The sequence below is a fragment of the Tursiops truncatus genome, chromosome 1 (genome assembly GCF_011762595.2).
Source record: "Tursiops truncatus isolate mTurTru1 chromosome 1, mTurTru1.mat.Y, whole genome shotgun sequence".
NCBI lineage: Eukaryota > Metazoa > Chordata > Mammalia > Artiodactyla > Delphinidae > Tursiops > Tursiops truncatus.
Window position 1 is genome coordinate 71,341,278 of NC_047034.1, and position 16,842 is coordinate 71,358,119.

General features: G+C 49.1%; 2 protein-coding genes across 4 annotated transcripts; one reads left to right on the top strand and one right to left on the bottom strand.

Moving 5' to 3' along the window:
• The first annotated feature begins 6,181 nt into the window (after positions 1-6,181).
• Positions 6,182-9,192, top strand: GLMP (glycosylated lysosomal membrane protein). 3 transcript variants are annotated; one of them, XM_019933249.3, is made up of 6 exons: positions 6,182-6,330; positions 6,842-7,099; positions 7,301-7,501; positions 7,626-7,844; positions 8,316-8,572; positions 8,687-9,192. In XM_019933249.3, the coding sequence occupies exons 1-6, from the start codon at positions 6,253-6,255 to the stop codon at positions 8,850-8,852; spliced, it is 1,179 nt and encodes a 392-aa protein (XP_019788808.1). In that variant the 5' UTR covers positions 6,182-6,252; the 3' UTR covers positions 8,853-9,192. The 3 variants fall into 3 exon arrangements, with proteins under 3 accessions (XP_019788808.1, XP_019788813.1, XP_073662348.1); XM_019933254.3 differs by having other exon boundaries at positions 8,964-9,192; XM_073806247.1 differs by lacking the exon at positions 8,316-8,572.
• A 253-nt stretch (positions 9,193-9,445) lies between these two features.
• On the bottom strand, positions 9,446-15,222 carry TMEM79 (transmembrane protein 79). Its single transcript, XM_004321620.4, has 4 exons — positions 15,073-15,222; positions 13,477-14,279; positions 12,983-13,196; positions 9,446-10,514 (listed from the first exon to the last, which is right to left on the bottom strand). Exons 2-4 carry the CDS (start codon positions 14,234-14,236, stop codon positions 10,301-10,303), a joined length of 1,188 nt encoding a protein of 395 aa, XP_004321668.1. The 5' UTR covers positions 14,237-14,279; positions 15,073-15,222; the 3' UTR covers positions 9,446-10,300.
• Positions 15,223-16,842: the final 1,620 nt, after the last annotated feature.

A 16,842-nucleotide genomic window follows, 5' to 3' on the forward strand; every position in this document is an offset into this window, starting at 1 on the left:
GGACCCTATAAGGCAGGTAATAACCCCATTTTATGATGGGGAATCCAAAGCATAAAGTAGCTTGTCCAAGGGTCCCAAAGCTAATAAATGGCAGACCTAGAATTCCTGTGTAGGCAGTCTGCCTCTATAAGTGCATTCACAGCCGGCTGTGCTGCCTGAACAGAGGTGTGCTGTGCAAAAGGGCTTCTGGAGACTCTGTTCATGCCTAGTATTCAGCTTCTTGCTTAACCCAGTCTAAAGTCTTCAGCTTGGGACTTACCTGGTGGCACAGTGGTTAGGAGTCCACCTGCCAGTGCAGGGGACACTGGTCGTGCGCCACAACTACTGAGCCTGCGCTCTAGGGCCACAAGCCACAACTGCTGAGCCCGTGTGCCTAGAACCCGTGTTCCACAATAAGAGAAGCCACTGCAGTGGGAAGCCCGTGCTCGCTGCAACTAGAGGAAGCCCTCACAGTAACGAAGACCCAACGCGGCCAAAAATAAAATTAAAAAAAAAAATGAAGTCTTCAGCGTTTTCTCTCAATGAGAGGCTCTGAAATAAGCCTACCTATCTTTTGCTGAAATCCCTGCGTCTTTACTTGCAGTGTTAATTCCCTCAGAGCTTTAAGACCTTAAAGAAAGATGAGTTAATTCTCAAGTAGATAAAAATATCTTGAAGAAGTAGTGCTTGGAAGTGGTGGAGGGAGGAATTGCCTCCCATTTGTTCCTTAACACCTTTCTGGGTCCATTCTGGTTTCAGCTGTAATGGTTAAGCACTTGGATAATTGTACATAGTAGTCTTCCCACCTGTCATCAGTGCCTCTTTATTTTTTTAAGACTTACAAAGTCTCCTGAACCTAATGAAAATTCCTCCTGGCATGTTAGATCAATCTGTACTCTTCAGTCTAGCTTTCAGAGCCCCTCTGTGCTGTTCAAAGGCTAAATTTAACAGTGATTAAAGGCTATCCAAGCCACTTTGTTGCCTGCGTGAACTCTAAATGATTCCATGAACACAACTTTGCTGCCACCTTGACTTTGTCATGGTTCTTCCCTGGCAAATTCCTGGATTCAAGTAAGTCCTATTCCACCCCCCGCCCCCCAAAAGTGGTGTATTGGGGGTGGTGGGGAGACTTGAATTCTTATTTACTGAAACCCTTTGAACTCAGCCAAGACTCTTGCTTATATCCTTGCTTGTCAAGTCCAGAGTTGATAACCTCAGAGGGTACAAGTACTTTTTTCTCAAGAAAAGTGAAAAGATTTTTTTTAAGTTTTATTGAAGTATAATTAAGATTGTTTTAAAGTTCCAAAAGAATATTTATTAAATACAGAAAAATAGAAATGATTTTCTAAAGAATCCAAAGCCCCTTTATCTGAATCCAACCACTGTTAGTATTTTGTTATTTTTACTTCCAGTCTTATTTCTGTGCAAAACTTTATTTATTGAAAAAGAAAAACAAAAAAAATAGGAACAGAAAAAGCTCAACACATATAGAACATTTTTCTCATCTGTTAGTTTCACTTAGCATTGGGGTCAGAGGCATTTTCTCATGGCATTATAACTTCTCTGTAAATTTTTTTTAACATCTTTATTGAAATATAATTGCTTTACAATGGTGTGTTAGTTTCTGCTTTATAACAAAGTGAATCAGCTATACATATACATATATCCCCATATCTCCTCCCTTTTGCATCTCCCTCCCACACTCCCTGTCCCACCCCTCTAGGCAGTCACAAAGCACCGAGCTGATCTGCCTGTGCTATGTGGCTGCTTCTGTTGTACAGCAAAGTGACATGTTTTTCGTATTCTTTTCCATTCTGGTTTATCACAGGATAATGAATGTAGTTCCTTGTGCTATATACAGTAGGACCTTGTTTATCCATTCTGTATGTGATAGTATGCATATGCTAATCCCAAACTCCCAATCCTTCCCTCCCCGACCCCCACCCCTTACTAACAACCACAAGTCTGTTCTCTATGTCTGTGAGTCTGTTTCTGTTCCGTAGATATGTTCATTTGTGGTTTTTTTCTTTTTTGGCCACACCACACAGCATGCGGGATCTTATTTCCCTCACCAGGGATCGAACCCGTGCCCCCTGCAGTGGAAGCACAGATTCTTAACCACTGGACCGCCAGGGAAGTCCTGTGTTGTATTTTAGATTCCACATGTAAGTGATATCATATGGTCCTTGTCTTTTTCTAAGTTACTTCGCTTAGTACGGTAATCTCTAGGTTCATCCATGTTGCTGCAAGTGGCACTATTTCATTCTTTTTTATGGATAATATTCCATTGTGTGTCTTGGCAATTGTAAATAGTGCTGCTATAGGGGGTGCATGTATCTTTTTAAATTATAGTTTTGTTTGGGTGTATGTCCAGTAGTGGGATTGCTGGATCACATGGCAACTCTATTTTTAGTTTTTTGAGGAACCTCCATACTGTTTCCCATAGTGGCTGCACCAATTTCTGTTCCCACCAACAGTGTAAGAGGGTTCTCTTTTTTCCACCCTCTCTCCAAAATTTATTATTTGTAGACTTTTTCTTTTTCTTTTTTCTAGCCGCACTGTGCGATATGCAGGATCTTAGTTTCCCAACCAGGGATCGAACCTGTGCTGCCTGCAGTGGAAGCACGGAGTCTTAACCACTGGACCATCAGGAAAGTGCCCTTGTAAACTTTTTAATGATGGCCATTCTGACTGGTGTGAGGTGGTACCTCATTGTAGGTTTTTCTTTATGTATAATTAATTTTTATTGCAGTATGGTTGATTTACTGTAGTTTTGATTTGCATTTCTTTAATAATTAGTGATGATGAGCATCTTTTCATATGCCTATTGGCCATCTGTATGTCTTCTTTGGAGAAATGTCTATTTAGGTCTTCTGCCCATTTTTCAATTGGGTTGTTTGTTTTTTTGTTATGGAGTTGTATAAGCTGTTTGTATATTTTGGAAATTAATCCCTTGTTGGTTGCATCATTTGCAGATATTTTCCCCCAGTACATAGGTTGTCTTTTCGTTTTGTTTATGGTTTCCTTTGTACAGAAGCTTGTAAATTTGATTAGGTCCCATTTGTTTATTTTTGCTTTTATTTCTGTTGCCTTGGGAGACTGACCTAAGAAAACATTGGTACAATTTATGTCAGAGAATGTTTTGCCTATGTTCTCTTCTAGGAGTTTTATGGTGTCATGTCTTATATTTAAGTCTTAAGCCATTTTGAGGTTTCTTTTGAGTATGGTGTGAGGGTGTGTTCTAACTTCATTGATTTACACGTGGCTGTATAACTTTTCCAACACCACTTGCTGAAGATACTGTGTTTTCCCCATTGTATGTTCTTGCCTCCTTTGTCAAAGATTAATTATCTATAGGTGTGTGGGTTTATTTCTGGGCTCTCTATTCTGTTCCATCTGTTTTTGTGCCAATACCACGCTGGTATCTTTTTTTTTTTTTAATTTTTTGGCCATACTGCACAGATTGTGGGATCTTAGTTCCCCAACCAGGGACTGAACCCTCGCCCCCTGCAGTGGAAGCATGGAGTCTTAACCACTGGACTGCCAGGGAAGTCCAATACCACACTGTTTTGATTACCATAGCTTTGTAGTATTGTCCGAAGTCTGGGAAGGCAATGCTTCCTACTTTGTTCTTTTTCCTAAGGATTGCTTTGGCAATTCTGGGTCTTTTATGCTTCCATGTACATTTTAGGATTATTTGTTCTAGTTCTGTGAAAAATGTCATGGGTAATTTGATAGGGATCGCATTAAATCTGTAGATTGCTTTGGGTAGTAAGGCCAGAAAAATGAAAGTTTTTAAGGAAACTTTAGTTTATCCTAGAGTAGCCATTTGGGGAAAAAATTAAATTGGATCCTTTCTTCATTTATTACAGCAAAATTAATTCCAGGCGACTGAAAGATTTAAATATAACAGTACTAGAAGAAGACACGAGATTTAAAAACATACTTACCAGGGGAATTCCCTGGCAATCCAGTGGTTAGGACTCTGCGCTTTCACTACCAAGGGCGCGGGTTCCATCCCTGGTCAGGGAACTAAGATCCTGCAAGTTGCACAGTGTGGCAGTAAGTAAGTAAGTAAGTAAATAAATAAATACTTATCAGAGTGGGGAAAAATAATAAATGTAACTACATAGAATATTTGCATGGCAAAAAAAGAACAAATGGGAGAGGGAGGATGATGTTTGCAACAGTACAAGAGTTGATTTCCTTGAACTTTTAGAACTTGGCCATTAAGCAGATAGGGCCGCGCTTCCCTGGTGGCGCAGTGGTTGAGAGTCTGCCTGCCGATGCAGGGGACACGGGTTCGTGCCCCGGTTCGGGAAGATCCCACATGCCGCGGAGCGGCTAGGCCCGTGAGCCATGGCCGCTGAGCCTGCGTGTCTGGAGCCTGTGCTCCGCAACGGAAGAGGCCACAACAGTGAGAAGCCCACTTACCCCAAAAAAAAAAAAAAAAAAAAGAAGATAGGGCCTCAGAAAAATAGGCAAAGTGTATAAATAGCTCCAGAGAAGCAAAAAATAAATGACTAATAAAGCATGAAGAGATGTTTAACCTTATTCATAGGGAAATGCAAATTAAGTTTGGTAAGCACTTGCCAGGGTGTGGGGGAAATGGGCTCTCAGACATGGTGTGAGTGTCAATTGATGAACCTCATAGAGGGCAACTTGACTGGGCAATTCTACTCCTGGGTGTTTATCCTATAGATTTGGTTACAAATATGTATGAAATGCATTTCATACAGGGATATTCCTTTCAGTGTTGTTTGCCGTAGCAAAATGTTGGATACTATCAAGGTTCTGGCTAAATATACCCATGGAACGTCCGCCCTGCAATGAAAGACTGGAGAATGAGACAACTCCAAGTGCATTGATACAGAACATTCCTCAATATATAAATGAGAAAACAAACTGCAGAACAGTGGATTCCATTGTATCTTATTATACATATATATATGTGTATATATGTATATGTATATATGTATTATCAAGTGTGCGCACACACACACACTTGAGGGAGTTCCCTGGCAGTCCAGTGGTTAAGACTGCACTTCCACTGCAGGGGGCACGGGTTCGATCCCTGGTCAGGGAACTAAGATCCCAGATGCCACATGGCGCGGCCAAAAAACCCCAACAAAACATACACTTGAGCATGCATAGAATATTTTATGAAGGACACATGAGAAACTGATAATAGTGGTTGTCTCAAGGAAGGACCCAGGTTGCTGGGGAATAGGGGTGGTACCCTTTGGTACCTTATGAATATTGTACTGTATGCATTTTTTATTAGCCAAAATAATTTTAGGATTAGGCAAAACAAACAAACAAACCAAAAACAAAAAAACAAGAAAGGACTTCCCAGGTGGCGCAATGATTAGGAATCCGCCTGCCAATACAGGGCACACAGGTTCGATCCCTGGTCCGGGAAGATCCCACATGCTGCAGAACAACTAAGCCTGTGCGCCACAACTACTGAGCCCACGTGCTGCAACTACTGAAGCCTGTGCGCTCTAGGGCTCACGCGTCGCAGTGAAGCCCATGCACCCAGAGCCTGTGCTCCGCAACAAGAGAAGCCACCACAATGAGAAGCCCGTGCATCGCAACGAAGATTAGCCCCCACTTGCCGCAACTAGAGAAAGCCCGCGCGCAGCAACAAAGACCCAACGCAGCCAAAATATATATAAAATTTAAAAATTAAAGAAAAAAAACAAGAAAAATAAAAAGTGCATTCATTCAGCCAGACATGAACTCCCTCCTATGACAATTATGTATCACTTTCATGTCCTGTTTTCTGAGGTTTCTTTTCTCCACAATAAAATTGTGAGCTCTTCCAGGACAAGAACCTGCATAGCTGGGGGCTCAATAAATATTAAAAACTGACAAAAAGAACCCTCTGAGGTGTGCTATCTCTCCCATCGAATTCCTTCAAATTCTTCTCAGTGCCTTCCCTGCCACAGAGTCATTCTATAGATTACATTTGGATGTTGAATCCAGACATCATGCCTGCTTATAGGTAACTTTAGCGGGACCAGTTGGGTAGGAGAGGTTGGGAGTATGTCTGCAGATCTAGCCTGGGATGGCTTGCTTGCCAGGTCATTTGGGGATGACGAACTCCTAACCTTTCTGATTCTATTCTCACTCACAAATCTGGGTTAAGGGAGGCGGTCTCTTTAAGAACCGTTGTGATGGTCCCGCCCTTTAAAGAGATCAGCTGAATCTGTGAGTCACATGATTTCAGCGTCTCTTCCGCCTTCTGAAGTTGGGACTGCGTGAGAAGCTATGAGGATCGCCGTGCTCCTCCTGAGCCTACTTCTGACAGCAGCTCCGTTTGGCCTTCTGGGGGAGGAGACCCGCCAGGTGAGGGGCTAGAGCAGTAGGTGTTTCAGGATATGCTACCTTGAAGGGTGGTTGGAATCTAGGGCAAACAATTGGTGGGGGTGGAGTGTGCTTGCATTGACAAAAGAGTTTTTCAAACTGGGGGTTGGAGCAGCCATGGGTCATGGGACAGGATTGTGGAGTAGGGTGGATATGAGAGCTTCCTGTCTTCTGGTGAAACCTGGACCTTGACTTAGCCCTGAGTGAGCCAGGTCCAAACAAGTGTTGGATTTCTTTCTTCCTCTCAACCTTGTGCCCTGATCTCTCCACCAGGGTCAAGGCAGTTCTGGCTCTACCCACCTCTCCTCCACCCAACCTCTGCCCTTTACAAGAAGGTTCTGTTAGCTCCCACAAGCATTCCTCTTGCCTAGGCCCCCAAGGTCCCACCCTTTCCTCATCATTTTCCAAGGCCCCTCTCCTTATCCCCAAACTTCTTTGCTCTGTGTCTCTCCCTGATCCTGTTTGCTTGACCCTCCACTGCTCCATGTTCCAGGTGTCTCTGAAGGTCATCTCTGACTGGCTGGACACTTCCCAGAACCTGCTTCATATCTGGGCAGTGGGTGCCACTTCCACCCTGCACTATGTGTGGAGCAGCCTGGGACCCCCAGCCGTGCTGCTGGTGGCCACCAACACCCCCAACAGCACCCTGAGTGTCAACTGGAGCCTCCTGATTTCCTCTGAGCCTGACGGGGGTCTCGTGGTGCTCCCCAAGGAGAGCATTCAATTTTCTTCTGCCATCGTCTTTACCAGGGTGAGGAGGTTGGGGGAGAACCAAGGGGAAGAGTGCAGAGGTGAGGGTTCATTCGAGTTAGAGGGAGAAACAAGACTGGGGGTAGGTGAAGTCGAGTCAGGTATGAGAGCCTGGGGTGGGGCCAGTGAACGGGTGGTGGTGGTGATTCAGGAGAAAGCTGGACTCAGGCAAGCCTAGTCCCTCCCCACCCCCACCCGCCAGCTGTTTGAGTTTGACAGCACCGACACAGCCGATGCAGCCGCAAAGCCTCCAGGAAAATCATATCCTCCATACTCCTTGGCCAATTTCTCCTGGGCCAACATCACTGACTCACTGGATCCTGCCACCCTGAGCGCCACATTTCGAGGCCACCCCATTCACGACCCCACTGGGGCTTTTGCCAGTGGCAGCCTGGCCTTCAGGGTAAGGGTATGGGGAATCAGAACTCAAAAGGCTGGTTTACGAGGGTGGGAGTTAATGATGGGGGTTGCCTTCAAACACAGGCATCCACCTGCTTCCCACACCTCCCATGCCTCTTCCATCCTAGGTTCAGGCCTTCTCCGGATCTGGCCGACCAGCCCAACCCCCTCGCCTCCTGCACACAGCGGACACCTGCCAGCTAGAGGTGGACCTGGTTGGGGCCTCTCCCCGGGGAAACCACTCCTTGTTTGGGCTGGAGGTAGCCACGTTGGGCCATGGCCCTGACTGCCCCTCAGTGCAGGAGCAGCACTCCATCGATGATGAATATGCACCTGCCGTCTTCCAGGTCAGACTTCCAGCAGAGAAGCAGATGGGTGTGGGGTGAAGGGGGACCCCATTAGGACCTCAGAGAATCATTCAACCATTTACCATTTAGCAACACTTCACTCAGCTCCTTTAAGTGCTGGGCACTGTGCTAATGAATTAGCCCAGTCTCTGCTCTCAGTGGAGGAGCCAGAGGGAAGGCAGTACAGTGTGACTAGTGCTCTGACAGATGGGATTTGCAAGGGCCCGGCGGCCCAAAGGAGGGAGCTGAGTGCAGGCTTGCTGAGTGTTGAGGCTGGAAAAGGACCCAGTGCCATCCAGTCCAGCTCCCCTTTCTACAGAGGAGAGATCGATGCAAACAGCCTGTGAGTTCTAGAACCAGGCCTAGGATTCAGGACAACTCGTGACAGACAGAGGCTGGGAGAGGGTGGGGGAACAGAAAGGTCGGGCACCACGGGTCCTCCTCATCCTGCCTGTTTGCCTTTCTCCCCAGTTGGACCAGCTGCTATGGGGCTCCCTCCCATCAGGCTTCATGCAGTGGCGACCAGTGGCTTTCTCTCAGAAGCAGGGGGGCCGGGAATCAGCCATGCCCTGCCAAGCTTCCCCTCTTTACCCCACCTTGGCATACCTTCTCCCCCAGTCACCCATTGTCCGAGCCTTCTTTGGGTCCCAGAACAACTTCTGTGCCTTCAATCTGACATTTGGGACTTCCACAGGCCCTGGCTACTGGGACAAACACTACCTCAGCTGGTGAGAGTCAGGGCCTGGGCCAAGGGTTTGGGAGGTCGAAGTGGAGGAGGGTTGGGCCTCTCGGCCTTCCCCGCTAAGCCTGCTCACCTCTCTTTCTCACTCTGCTCGCTCTAGGTCCATGCTCCTGGGCGTGGGCACCCCTCCAGTAGATGCCTTGTCCTCGCTAGTCCTAGGCATCATGGCAGTGGCCCTGGGTGCTCCAGCGCTCGTGCTGCTGGCAGGAGGCGTGTTTCTGCTGCTGGGCCACAAGCGGTACTCAGAATATCAGCCTATAAACTGAGGCCTGCTCTCTAGAGGGAAGGACATTACTGGACCTGCCTTGCTGGTCTGCAGGTTTGAGGGTCAGTATTCCTAGCCAGCTGCTCCCTTTTCACATCTTGCTTTTCTGCAGAACCTCAGAGACCAGCCTCAACTTCCTGCGGACCCAGGTGGGGCTTCCTTCAAACTTTGAGGAGGGACCAGGGACAGAGTGATTGCTAGAGGGAGGGTCCCTTCCGCGTTGCCTCCCCACCCCTCCACCCCCCCATTTCCCTTGAATGGGACTCACAGGCCTAAATGAGAGGCCTTCTGACTTGTCTGCTACCCTGGAGGGCATGAAATAGACTAAGTTTTTCCCCAGGGCTTGTCTCTCAGTGTGTGAGTGTTGCTGGGTCTGGTTCCAGGGAATGAGAGGGCTGGAGGTGGGCATGGAAGGCAATTTCTTGTTTGCAGCGCCGTTTCTTCCCCAGGCCCAGTTCTCTCCCTTGCCATGGGACCAGGCTCCTGCCAGCCACTCTTCAACATGTGGAGCTGGGAGGTCCCTGGTGCAGTCTGAATCAAACAAGGATGGGACACTTGAGACGAGGGCGCAAACACGAAGGAAGAGCCAAGGAAGACAGTGGTAGTTGTTTATTGTTACACACACATTCACATGGGGTTAACATCAACCACTATGTCTTCCCACCACTCCCAGCCACCACAGGTGTGGGTGTGTGCGCGCACGCACTCACGCACACACGCACACACACACACACAAACACACACACACACACACACACATACACGCCTCCTGGGAGGCAGGTTTCCCTGTCTGCTCCTCTTCCCATGAGAGAGGTATGACTTCTGGGCAGTATGGAGGTGCAAGGTTACAGGGACCTAAAGGGTTGGAAGGGAGGAGGCAGCCACACTGGATTGGGACAGCTGTAATTGACTTGACTGAGGCTCAAGGGCCTATATGGCCAGTCATGGAGGGTCCTGAATACAGGTCCCCAAGAAGGTTTTCACCAGACATGAACGTCCTATTTGATCTGATGGCCAGCCATTACCTTTAGGCATGGGCAAGGTTTCTAGTCTCTTTGAGGCCCTCTGCTTGGACACCCAGCACAGAAATGGTCAGAGTTTTGGCTGTGGCTCTGCTGGCTGCCTTACAGGAGGCTGGAGAGTGAAGCAGAGTCCAGCCATTGTGGGCCCTAGCGGCAGTGGTGGGAGGCTGCTCAGGAAGGAACCATGCCTCTGCTCCTGGTCCTGTGTCCTCAGCATCCTTAAGGAATATGGCTGTCCACCTCTTTCCCTGAAGGAATGTCTGAGTCCCTCCCGCCTAATTGTCCCAGGCTCCAAAGGTGAAGGGGAGTGCCCCAGCTCGGAGAGCAGGGGACAGTCCAGGCTCTGATTGGATGGGACCCCTGCCGGGGCAGTAGGTGGGTTCATCCCACCCAGGTACCAGGGCTGGGAGCAAGGGGGTGGGGCGGTTTAGCCCCAGGAGCGAGGCCTGTAGTCTGAGGCTGAGCGGGCGTGGTCAGGGTAGTCCAGGCGGCTCTCGGAGGCAGTGAGCATGCGTTCGGGCTCCACCACGAACATATAGTAGAGGTTCCACACCAGCATGGACAGCAGGGGCAGGAATGTCAGGCCGTAGCCAAAGCCTCGGAAGGAGCGGCCCACGGCAAAGGTCAGCCAGTATATCAGCCTGGGAGGCAAGAAAAGATCGGGCTTTCCTTGAGGGGAGTACATGAGCTAACTGGCAACAGGCTGATGATGGGGAGAATACAAAGTGAAGGCAGTAGCTGGGTGTTGGTCAGCACAACTGATACCTCTAAAGACAGCCAGTGTTTATGTACTAACCATGTGCCAGGCATGGTACCAATTACTTTAGGGGCAATGTTTAATTTAATTTAGACCCCCGCATCTCTATGAAGTGTGAATATTGTTCACCTCCCTCTTTGTGTACTTTTCAAATTTTAATTAAATAATTTTGAGTAGGCAGTATACGTTTAGTTTACATGGTTCAAAATTCAAAGGTACCAGTGAGTATAGTAAAATGTCTTCCTTTACTGATTCCCAGATACCCTATTCTCGTCCTTCACCTTCTCACCTCTGTTCCACTCCCACCCCAGACATCCAGTATTATGGTTTCTTGTACATCGTGATGTTTATATGAGTGAAAAGATTTATGTTTTCCTTTTCTCTTTTTTTTGGAAGTTTGGTAGCATACTAAATATGAGATTGTTCTGCACATTGATTTTTTCCCCTCATTTAATGTATCTTGGAGATTGTGTTATATTAGTATATAAACAGCTTCATTATTTCACAGCTGCAGTACATTCCATTGTATTTACTTCCCCTTTTGCAGATGAAGAAACTAAGATTCCAAAAGGGTTAAGTAAGACTGGTCCAAAGTCACACATTGGGGAAATAGTAAAACCATGGTTTGAACCCATGCCTGTTCATCACCCCGTCTCCTGCCCCTCAGGGAAGGGAGAGAGTAAGGAAACCAGCTTCAAGAGAGCTTGAAGCCCAGAGGGATGGACTAGGCACAACCAAATTTCCCCTCTTGGAAGATCCATTCAAAATACACACTCCTCAGTGGCGGGAGGGCAGCAGCTTCCTCTTAATATATGAAGGATCACTTATTACAAAATTGTGATGTCTCTATTTTTTTTTACCTGGGAAACGGAGGAAAGAGTAACTGCTGCTTTTCTACTGCACCAGGAGGCAGCATAGCATCATAATAATAGGAAAGTTCACATTTAGTGAACACTTACCAAGTACTAGACTGTTGCAAGCACTCTACATGAATTAACTCACTTAATCTTCACAATAACTCCATTTTACAGATGATGAAACTGAGGCACAAAATACTTAAGTAACTTGCCCATGGTAGGGAAGAAGGACCCTGGATGAGAGAAGGAAGGGACCTGGGTTCTAGTCCTGCCTCTGCTGCTGACTGACCTATGCGAGTCTTCTCCCCCAATCTGTAGTCACTTTCTCTCTGTAAAATGGGTGAGATGGACCAGACGATTGCTGGTCCTTTAGCTCCCTGATGATTCTTGGTGCTTAAACCAACTTCTGTCTGAGACCAGCATTCCCCGAGAGAGAGAGATGGGAGGTTGAGTTACATGAGCAGGAACATATTTATCTTGGGAAACATCTACTGGGAGAACTTGCAGGGCTGAATGATGGTCAGGAGGCTGGTGGGACAAATGACCACTAGACTACAGTCAGAAGTGACAGGAAGACAGATTTAAGCTAAATAGGAAGAATGCTTTAGCAGTTAAAGCTACCTGGAATGCTCTATGGAAAATAACAAAAGGAAATGTATTAGGGGACAAAATGGAAAGCCTGCATTTGGCTTCAGAAATTCCAAGGTGCCTTCTGGGTTAACAGTAGTTCACGTGAAAACACCCCTAAGGATTTCAGGTGCCTACAAATTCTAAATGAAAGCAGAGTAATGAGGCTGCCATGAGACCTATGTGGCCTTGGCTTGTACGAACAGGACAATACCCTTGACCAGCCCCCATCCCTCCCATTTGACAGGAGAATTTCCTGCCTAGAGGGAAGGACACAGGATAGTGAAGGGACCAGGGCCATTTAGCAAAGTAAACACTGGGGAAGCAGAGTGTTGGAGTGGGGGAATTGAGAGCTGTTTTCAAAGATCTGAATTTGTCTAGGCAATTACAGAGGTCAGAGTCAGTTTTTAGCACAATATAAAAAAGGACTTTCTTTTTTTAGCACAATATAAAAAAGCACAATATAAAAAAGGACTTTCTAATAATTAGGACTTCTGAAAAATGAAACAAGACTGCCTTACAAAGAACTAAGCACTTGGTCACAGGGGCTGTTCAACCAGTGTTCAGCCAGTGGCCACCTGACCAGAGTGCCACAGAGGAGTGGCCGCAAGGGGTGGGAGGTTGGTCTAGGTGACACCTGAAAGCCTTTCCAGTTCTAGGTTGATACATGTCTCTTATGAAAGACATATGAGCTGATCACCTGCTACCAGGTGAGGTAAAGTACAAGGAAGAAAGTGACTCAACTTTCCGGGGTGCACATTTGGGCTGCTGCAGAATCCAGAAAGCTCCCTGGCTCTCCAGACATTCAGATGCCTGGGCCTCTTGAGCACCAGCACCTCCCTCTGCCCCACCCCCAGCCCCAGCTCACCGGGAGATGGCGAAGAGACCAGTGAGCAGAGGGAGCAGTTTGAGGGTGTCTTGGGGCAGGTAGGTGGAAAGCACGGCCAGGTTGAAGAAGTAGAGGATGAAGAGCTGGACCGACTGGGCCACGTATCGCCGGTGGATCTCCACCTCCCGTCGTGGCTCCCCAAAGGGCCGCAGGGCAGAAAAGCACAACAGGCTCAGCCCGTACACCAGGATCCCTGGGTAGGGTTGGAGGACACATAGGGTCAGGAGAGGAGCGGCAGGGAGGAAGCTGGAGGCAGGGTTTGTAGCAGAGAGCTCATGGGCATGGGCTCTGCACCGTGGGTGGGGCTGAGGTGGTCCTGGGAGGAGGTGGGCACACGGGGGTGACAGGGTGTGGGAGGCCCTGAGGGTCCAGGTCTAGTGAAGGGAAACTCCCCTGCTCCCCAAGCCAGGCAGGCCCTGCCCTCCAGCCGAGCTCCCACATGCCCCCTCCCTTCTTGCAGGGCCCAGGCTCACCCAGTACAATGGGGAAGGTGGCAAAGACCCCGCAGCGCAGCGTGTAGATGAGGCGGGAACTCATGGTCGGCAGGCGCGGGGCATCGAAGGGCAGGAAGGCATATGCCCCATAGAGCAGGCAGGGGAAGAGGATGAGGGCGGCTCCCACTGAGGCCATGGCCCTCAGCCCCTCATGGCCTCCACGTCCCCTGCAGCACCCACAGGAGTACCCAGGCGGCCTCACCACTGCCTCGGCCCACTTGCGCTCCGGGGGCTCAGGGTGGGTGGCCCGGGTGGGCAGGAAGGTCTGGCGGCGCTCACCCTCGCTGGCCTCACAGCACACAATGAGGTCTTCCTGGGGCCGCCGCTCAATGCACTGTAGGTCGATGGGCACGAAGGCCCGGGCCACCTTCTCGGGCAGCAGGCTGGCGTCATCTTCGGGCAACTCCTCTAGCTTGGTGGGTGGCTCTGACTTAAGGGGCTCAGGCTCAATGTTCCTCCAGCCAGGGGGATCTGAGAACGGGGCACTGGGCTGGGGGCCAGTCCCCCAGGGCAAGGTGGCAGCCTCACTTACTGTGCTGTCTAGACCATCCTCCGTCCCCTCTCCGGCTGTGGGAGACCCAGCTGAAGATCCCGCTCTGGAGGACTCAGCTCCAGGGGACTCAACCCCATCTTCCCCTTCCAGCTTCCGGCCATTGGGGACCAAAGCCTGGGGTGGGCTCTTCTCCAGGGCCTCCGGCCCCTTCACTTCCAGCAGGGCCAGGGTCTCGGGTTCTGTCATCCTGGGGCTTCACTTCTGGGGTCTACCGCAAGGTCATGTCACCCTGGAGGGAGTAAAGTTCTTTCAGAAGCTGCCATCCTCTGGCCCTCAGGAAGGGCTGACAGAACAGGAAGTCTCCAGGGCAGCCGGCCTCATGGACTTTAGTCCTTTCTGGGACCTTAGGGAGAACATGGTCCGGAGGAAGGTGTTGAAACAGAGGGAGGCAGGAGGGAAGTGAGAGCCGAAATGGAGGCACCGTTTCGACATCAAGTGCTATTCAGCAGGAGAGGGTGAGTCAGGGGGCACAGGTGCTGGCAGCTGTGGCCTCAGCCAGCCTCCACCCATGCCTTCTACCCCCTCCACCAAAACCCCTGGGGTCATGGCCACCCTAATGCAGGAATGGGAGGAAAAGGAGAGGTCTAGAATTTTGCCAAGGATTTTATTCCCGCTAAGGATATTCTTGTGGGACAGAGAAGCTGCCCCTTCACCTCCACACCTCCCATTCCCCTGCAGATCCCCAACTGGAACTCTCCTGGCAACTGATACCAATGATTTGCCAAGAGATCTGTCCCAAGGAACTGGCAACAGCAGTGCATCCTGTTCTTTTGTCACCAATCTGGATACGTGGTCAGTTTCCAAACTTCTCAGTAACCCACCCACAATGTCTCCGGAGGGCCTGAGTCTGTTCATTCTGATCTCTAAGTCTAATCAAGACTGTTTCCCGTGCCTCCTCTCTGGTCTTTCTTCCCTCCCTGCCGCCTTCCATCTCACTGCTTCTGGATGGGGCTGATTCCCCTCTCTCCATCTCCTCAAGGACCTCCTAACCCTTAGTGTCTGGACCCATGACACCCACTTACTTTCCATCTGGAGAGAGGTAGAGGGTCCCCAGTGTCCGGGAAGGAGCTGCCCAGCTCCCTGCTGGCTCTGCGAGTATTCCTCTCAGTCTCCCTCCCTTTACCTGTGTCTCCAAACCAGTCTGACCAGAGCAGGTGCGGCCCAGTTTAAAGGGGCAGGCCCCGCCCTGCTGAATCTGCCGACAGAAAAAGCATTAAAGGAGGACGTCATCCTTTCTGAAAGTGGGGGTGCAGCTGATGATAGAGGTAAGTGTGTGTCCTAGCAACATGGGATGCGTAGGAACCCTCAGCACAGGAAAGCAAAGGAGGAAGAAGTGGGTTTGGGCATCAGAGGGTGCTTGGAGTAGATTGGGATACCCCAAAAGAGGTTGAATTTCTACACTTATTCATTCAATATTTATTGAGCACCTATTATTAGCTAGGCACAGACACAGGAAAGAGCAAGATGACAGGCAAAGTGTCTGTGCTTGGGACTTCCCTGGTGGTGCAGTGGTTAAGAATCCGCCTGCCAATGCAGCGTGCACGGGTTCTATCTCTGGTCTGGGAAGAGCCCAGATGCCACGGAGCAACTAAGCTCGTGTGCCACAACTACTGAGTCTGTGCTCTAGAGCCTGCGCGCCTAGAGCCTGAGCTTCACAACAAGAGAAGCCACCGCAATAAGAAGGCCGCGCACCACAACGAAGAGTAGCCCCTGGAAGAGCAGCCCCGCTCCCTGCAACCAGAGAAAGCCAGAAAGCCCACGTGCAGCAACAAAGACCCCACGCGGCCAAAAAAAAAAAAGCCTCTGCGCTTAAAGAGCTTGTTCTTTTGGGATAACAGATAATAAAGAAGCCTAGCAACTAAACCAATATGACAATTTCAGTAGGGAAAACCTCTTTGCCAGAATGATATTTGAGCTGAGACTTGATGGGAAATCAGGAGAACGAGTGTTCCAGGCAGAGAAACAGCAGGTGAAAGGCCAAAAAGTGGGAAAGACAGGTTGTTTCAGGAACAGAAAGAAGGTCGGTGTCTGGAAAAGGAATTTATGTTCCCATTACAGTGGTACACAGGTCCCCTGAACACCTTGCCTTTTAGGTTAGGTTTAAGGTTTAAGAAAGCAATTGGAATCCAAGGTGATCTTTCCGGGGGCAGAAACGCTTAAGGGTGTACCTTCTCAGTCCTGTGGATCTTTTCCCCTGAAGTTATTTGAGCTTTGTGAGGGCAGGGACAGTGTCTGGATCGCTCATCTCTGTGTCTCCAGAACCCAGCATCGTGACTGGAAGACAGCAGGTGTTCAATAAATGTTTGCTGGACTGGTGAGAGATGAACATGCAAGTGGAAATCTTTGGGTTGGGGTGCGGGAGCTGAAGGGCCGAGGTGCCTCTACAAGAGTCCTGTATTGGAGGGCCTTACTCTTACGCTATGCTTGACTCTTTCCAAGAAAATTTTCACATACACGTTTTTTGTTTGTTTAAATAATGGGGGAAAAGGGAGAAGTGGAATCACCCTAACTAGTAATCTGAAAGGCGCTCGGCTCAAATGTGGCGGGGGTGCGGGGTGCGGGCAGAAGGATGGGCCAAATGACCACCGTCGGACAAAGCAAAGTCATACTCCTAGCTGTGAGTCCATCTGCCCGGATCCAGCTTAGCCTCAGCTCCCCCGCAGAGTTCACTGTTCGTTCTCTGGCAGCTTTGTCAATAAAGTTTTTCGCAAGGGCTTGCAGAAGCCAGAAAGATGCCATGCTGCCCACAGTTAGTTCTGGCAACTTCCCGGGAGGGAAAACGAGTTTCGCGA

Coding starts and splice junctions, on each gene's coding strand:
- GLMP (XM_019933249.3), top strand. CDS start 6,253: ATGAGGATCGCCGTGCTCCTCCTGAGCCTACTTCTGACAGCAGCTCCG. Junction 7,502..7,625: donor GTGGCAGCCTGGCCTTCAGG/GTAAGGGTATGG, acceptor CTTCCATCCTAG/GTTCAGGCCTTCTCCGGATC. Junction 8,573..8,686: donor GACAAACACTACCTCAGCTG/GTGAGAGTCAGG, acceptor TGCTCGCTCTAG/GTCCATGCTCCTGGGCGTGG.
- TMEM79 (XM_004321620.4), bottom strand. CDS start 14,236: ATGACAGAACCCGAGACCCTGGCCCTGCTGGAAGTGAAGGGGCCGGAG. Junction 13,197..13,476: donor CACCTTCCCCATTGTACTGG/GTGAGCCTGGGC, acceptor AACCCTACCCAG/GGATCCTGGTGTACGGGCTG. Junction 10,515..12,982: donor GGTCTCTTCGCCATCTCCCG/GTGAGCTGGGGC, acceptor CTTGCCTCCCAG/GCTGATATACTGGCTGACCT.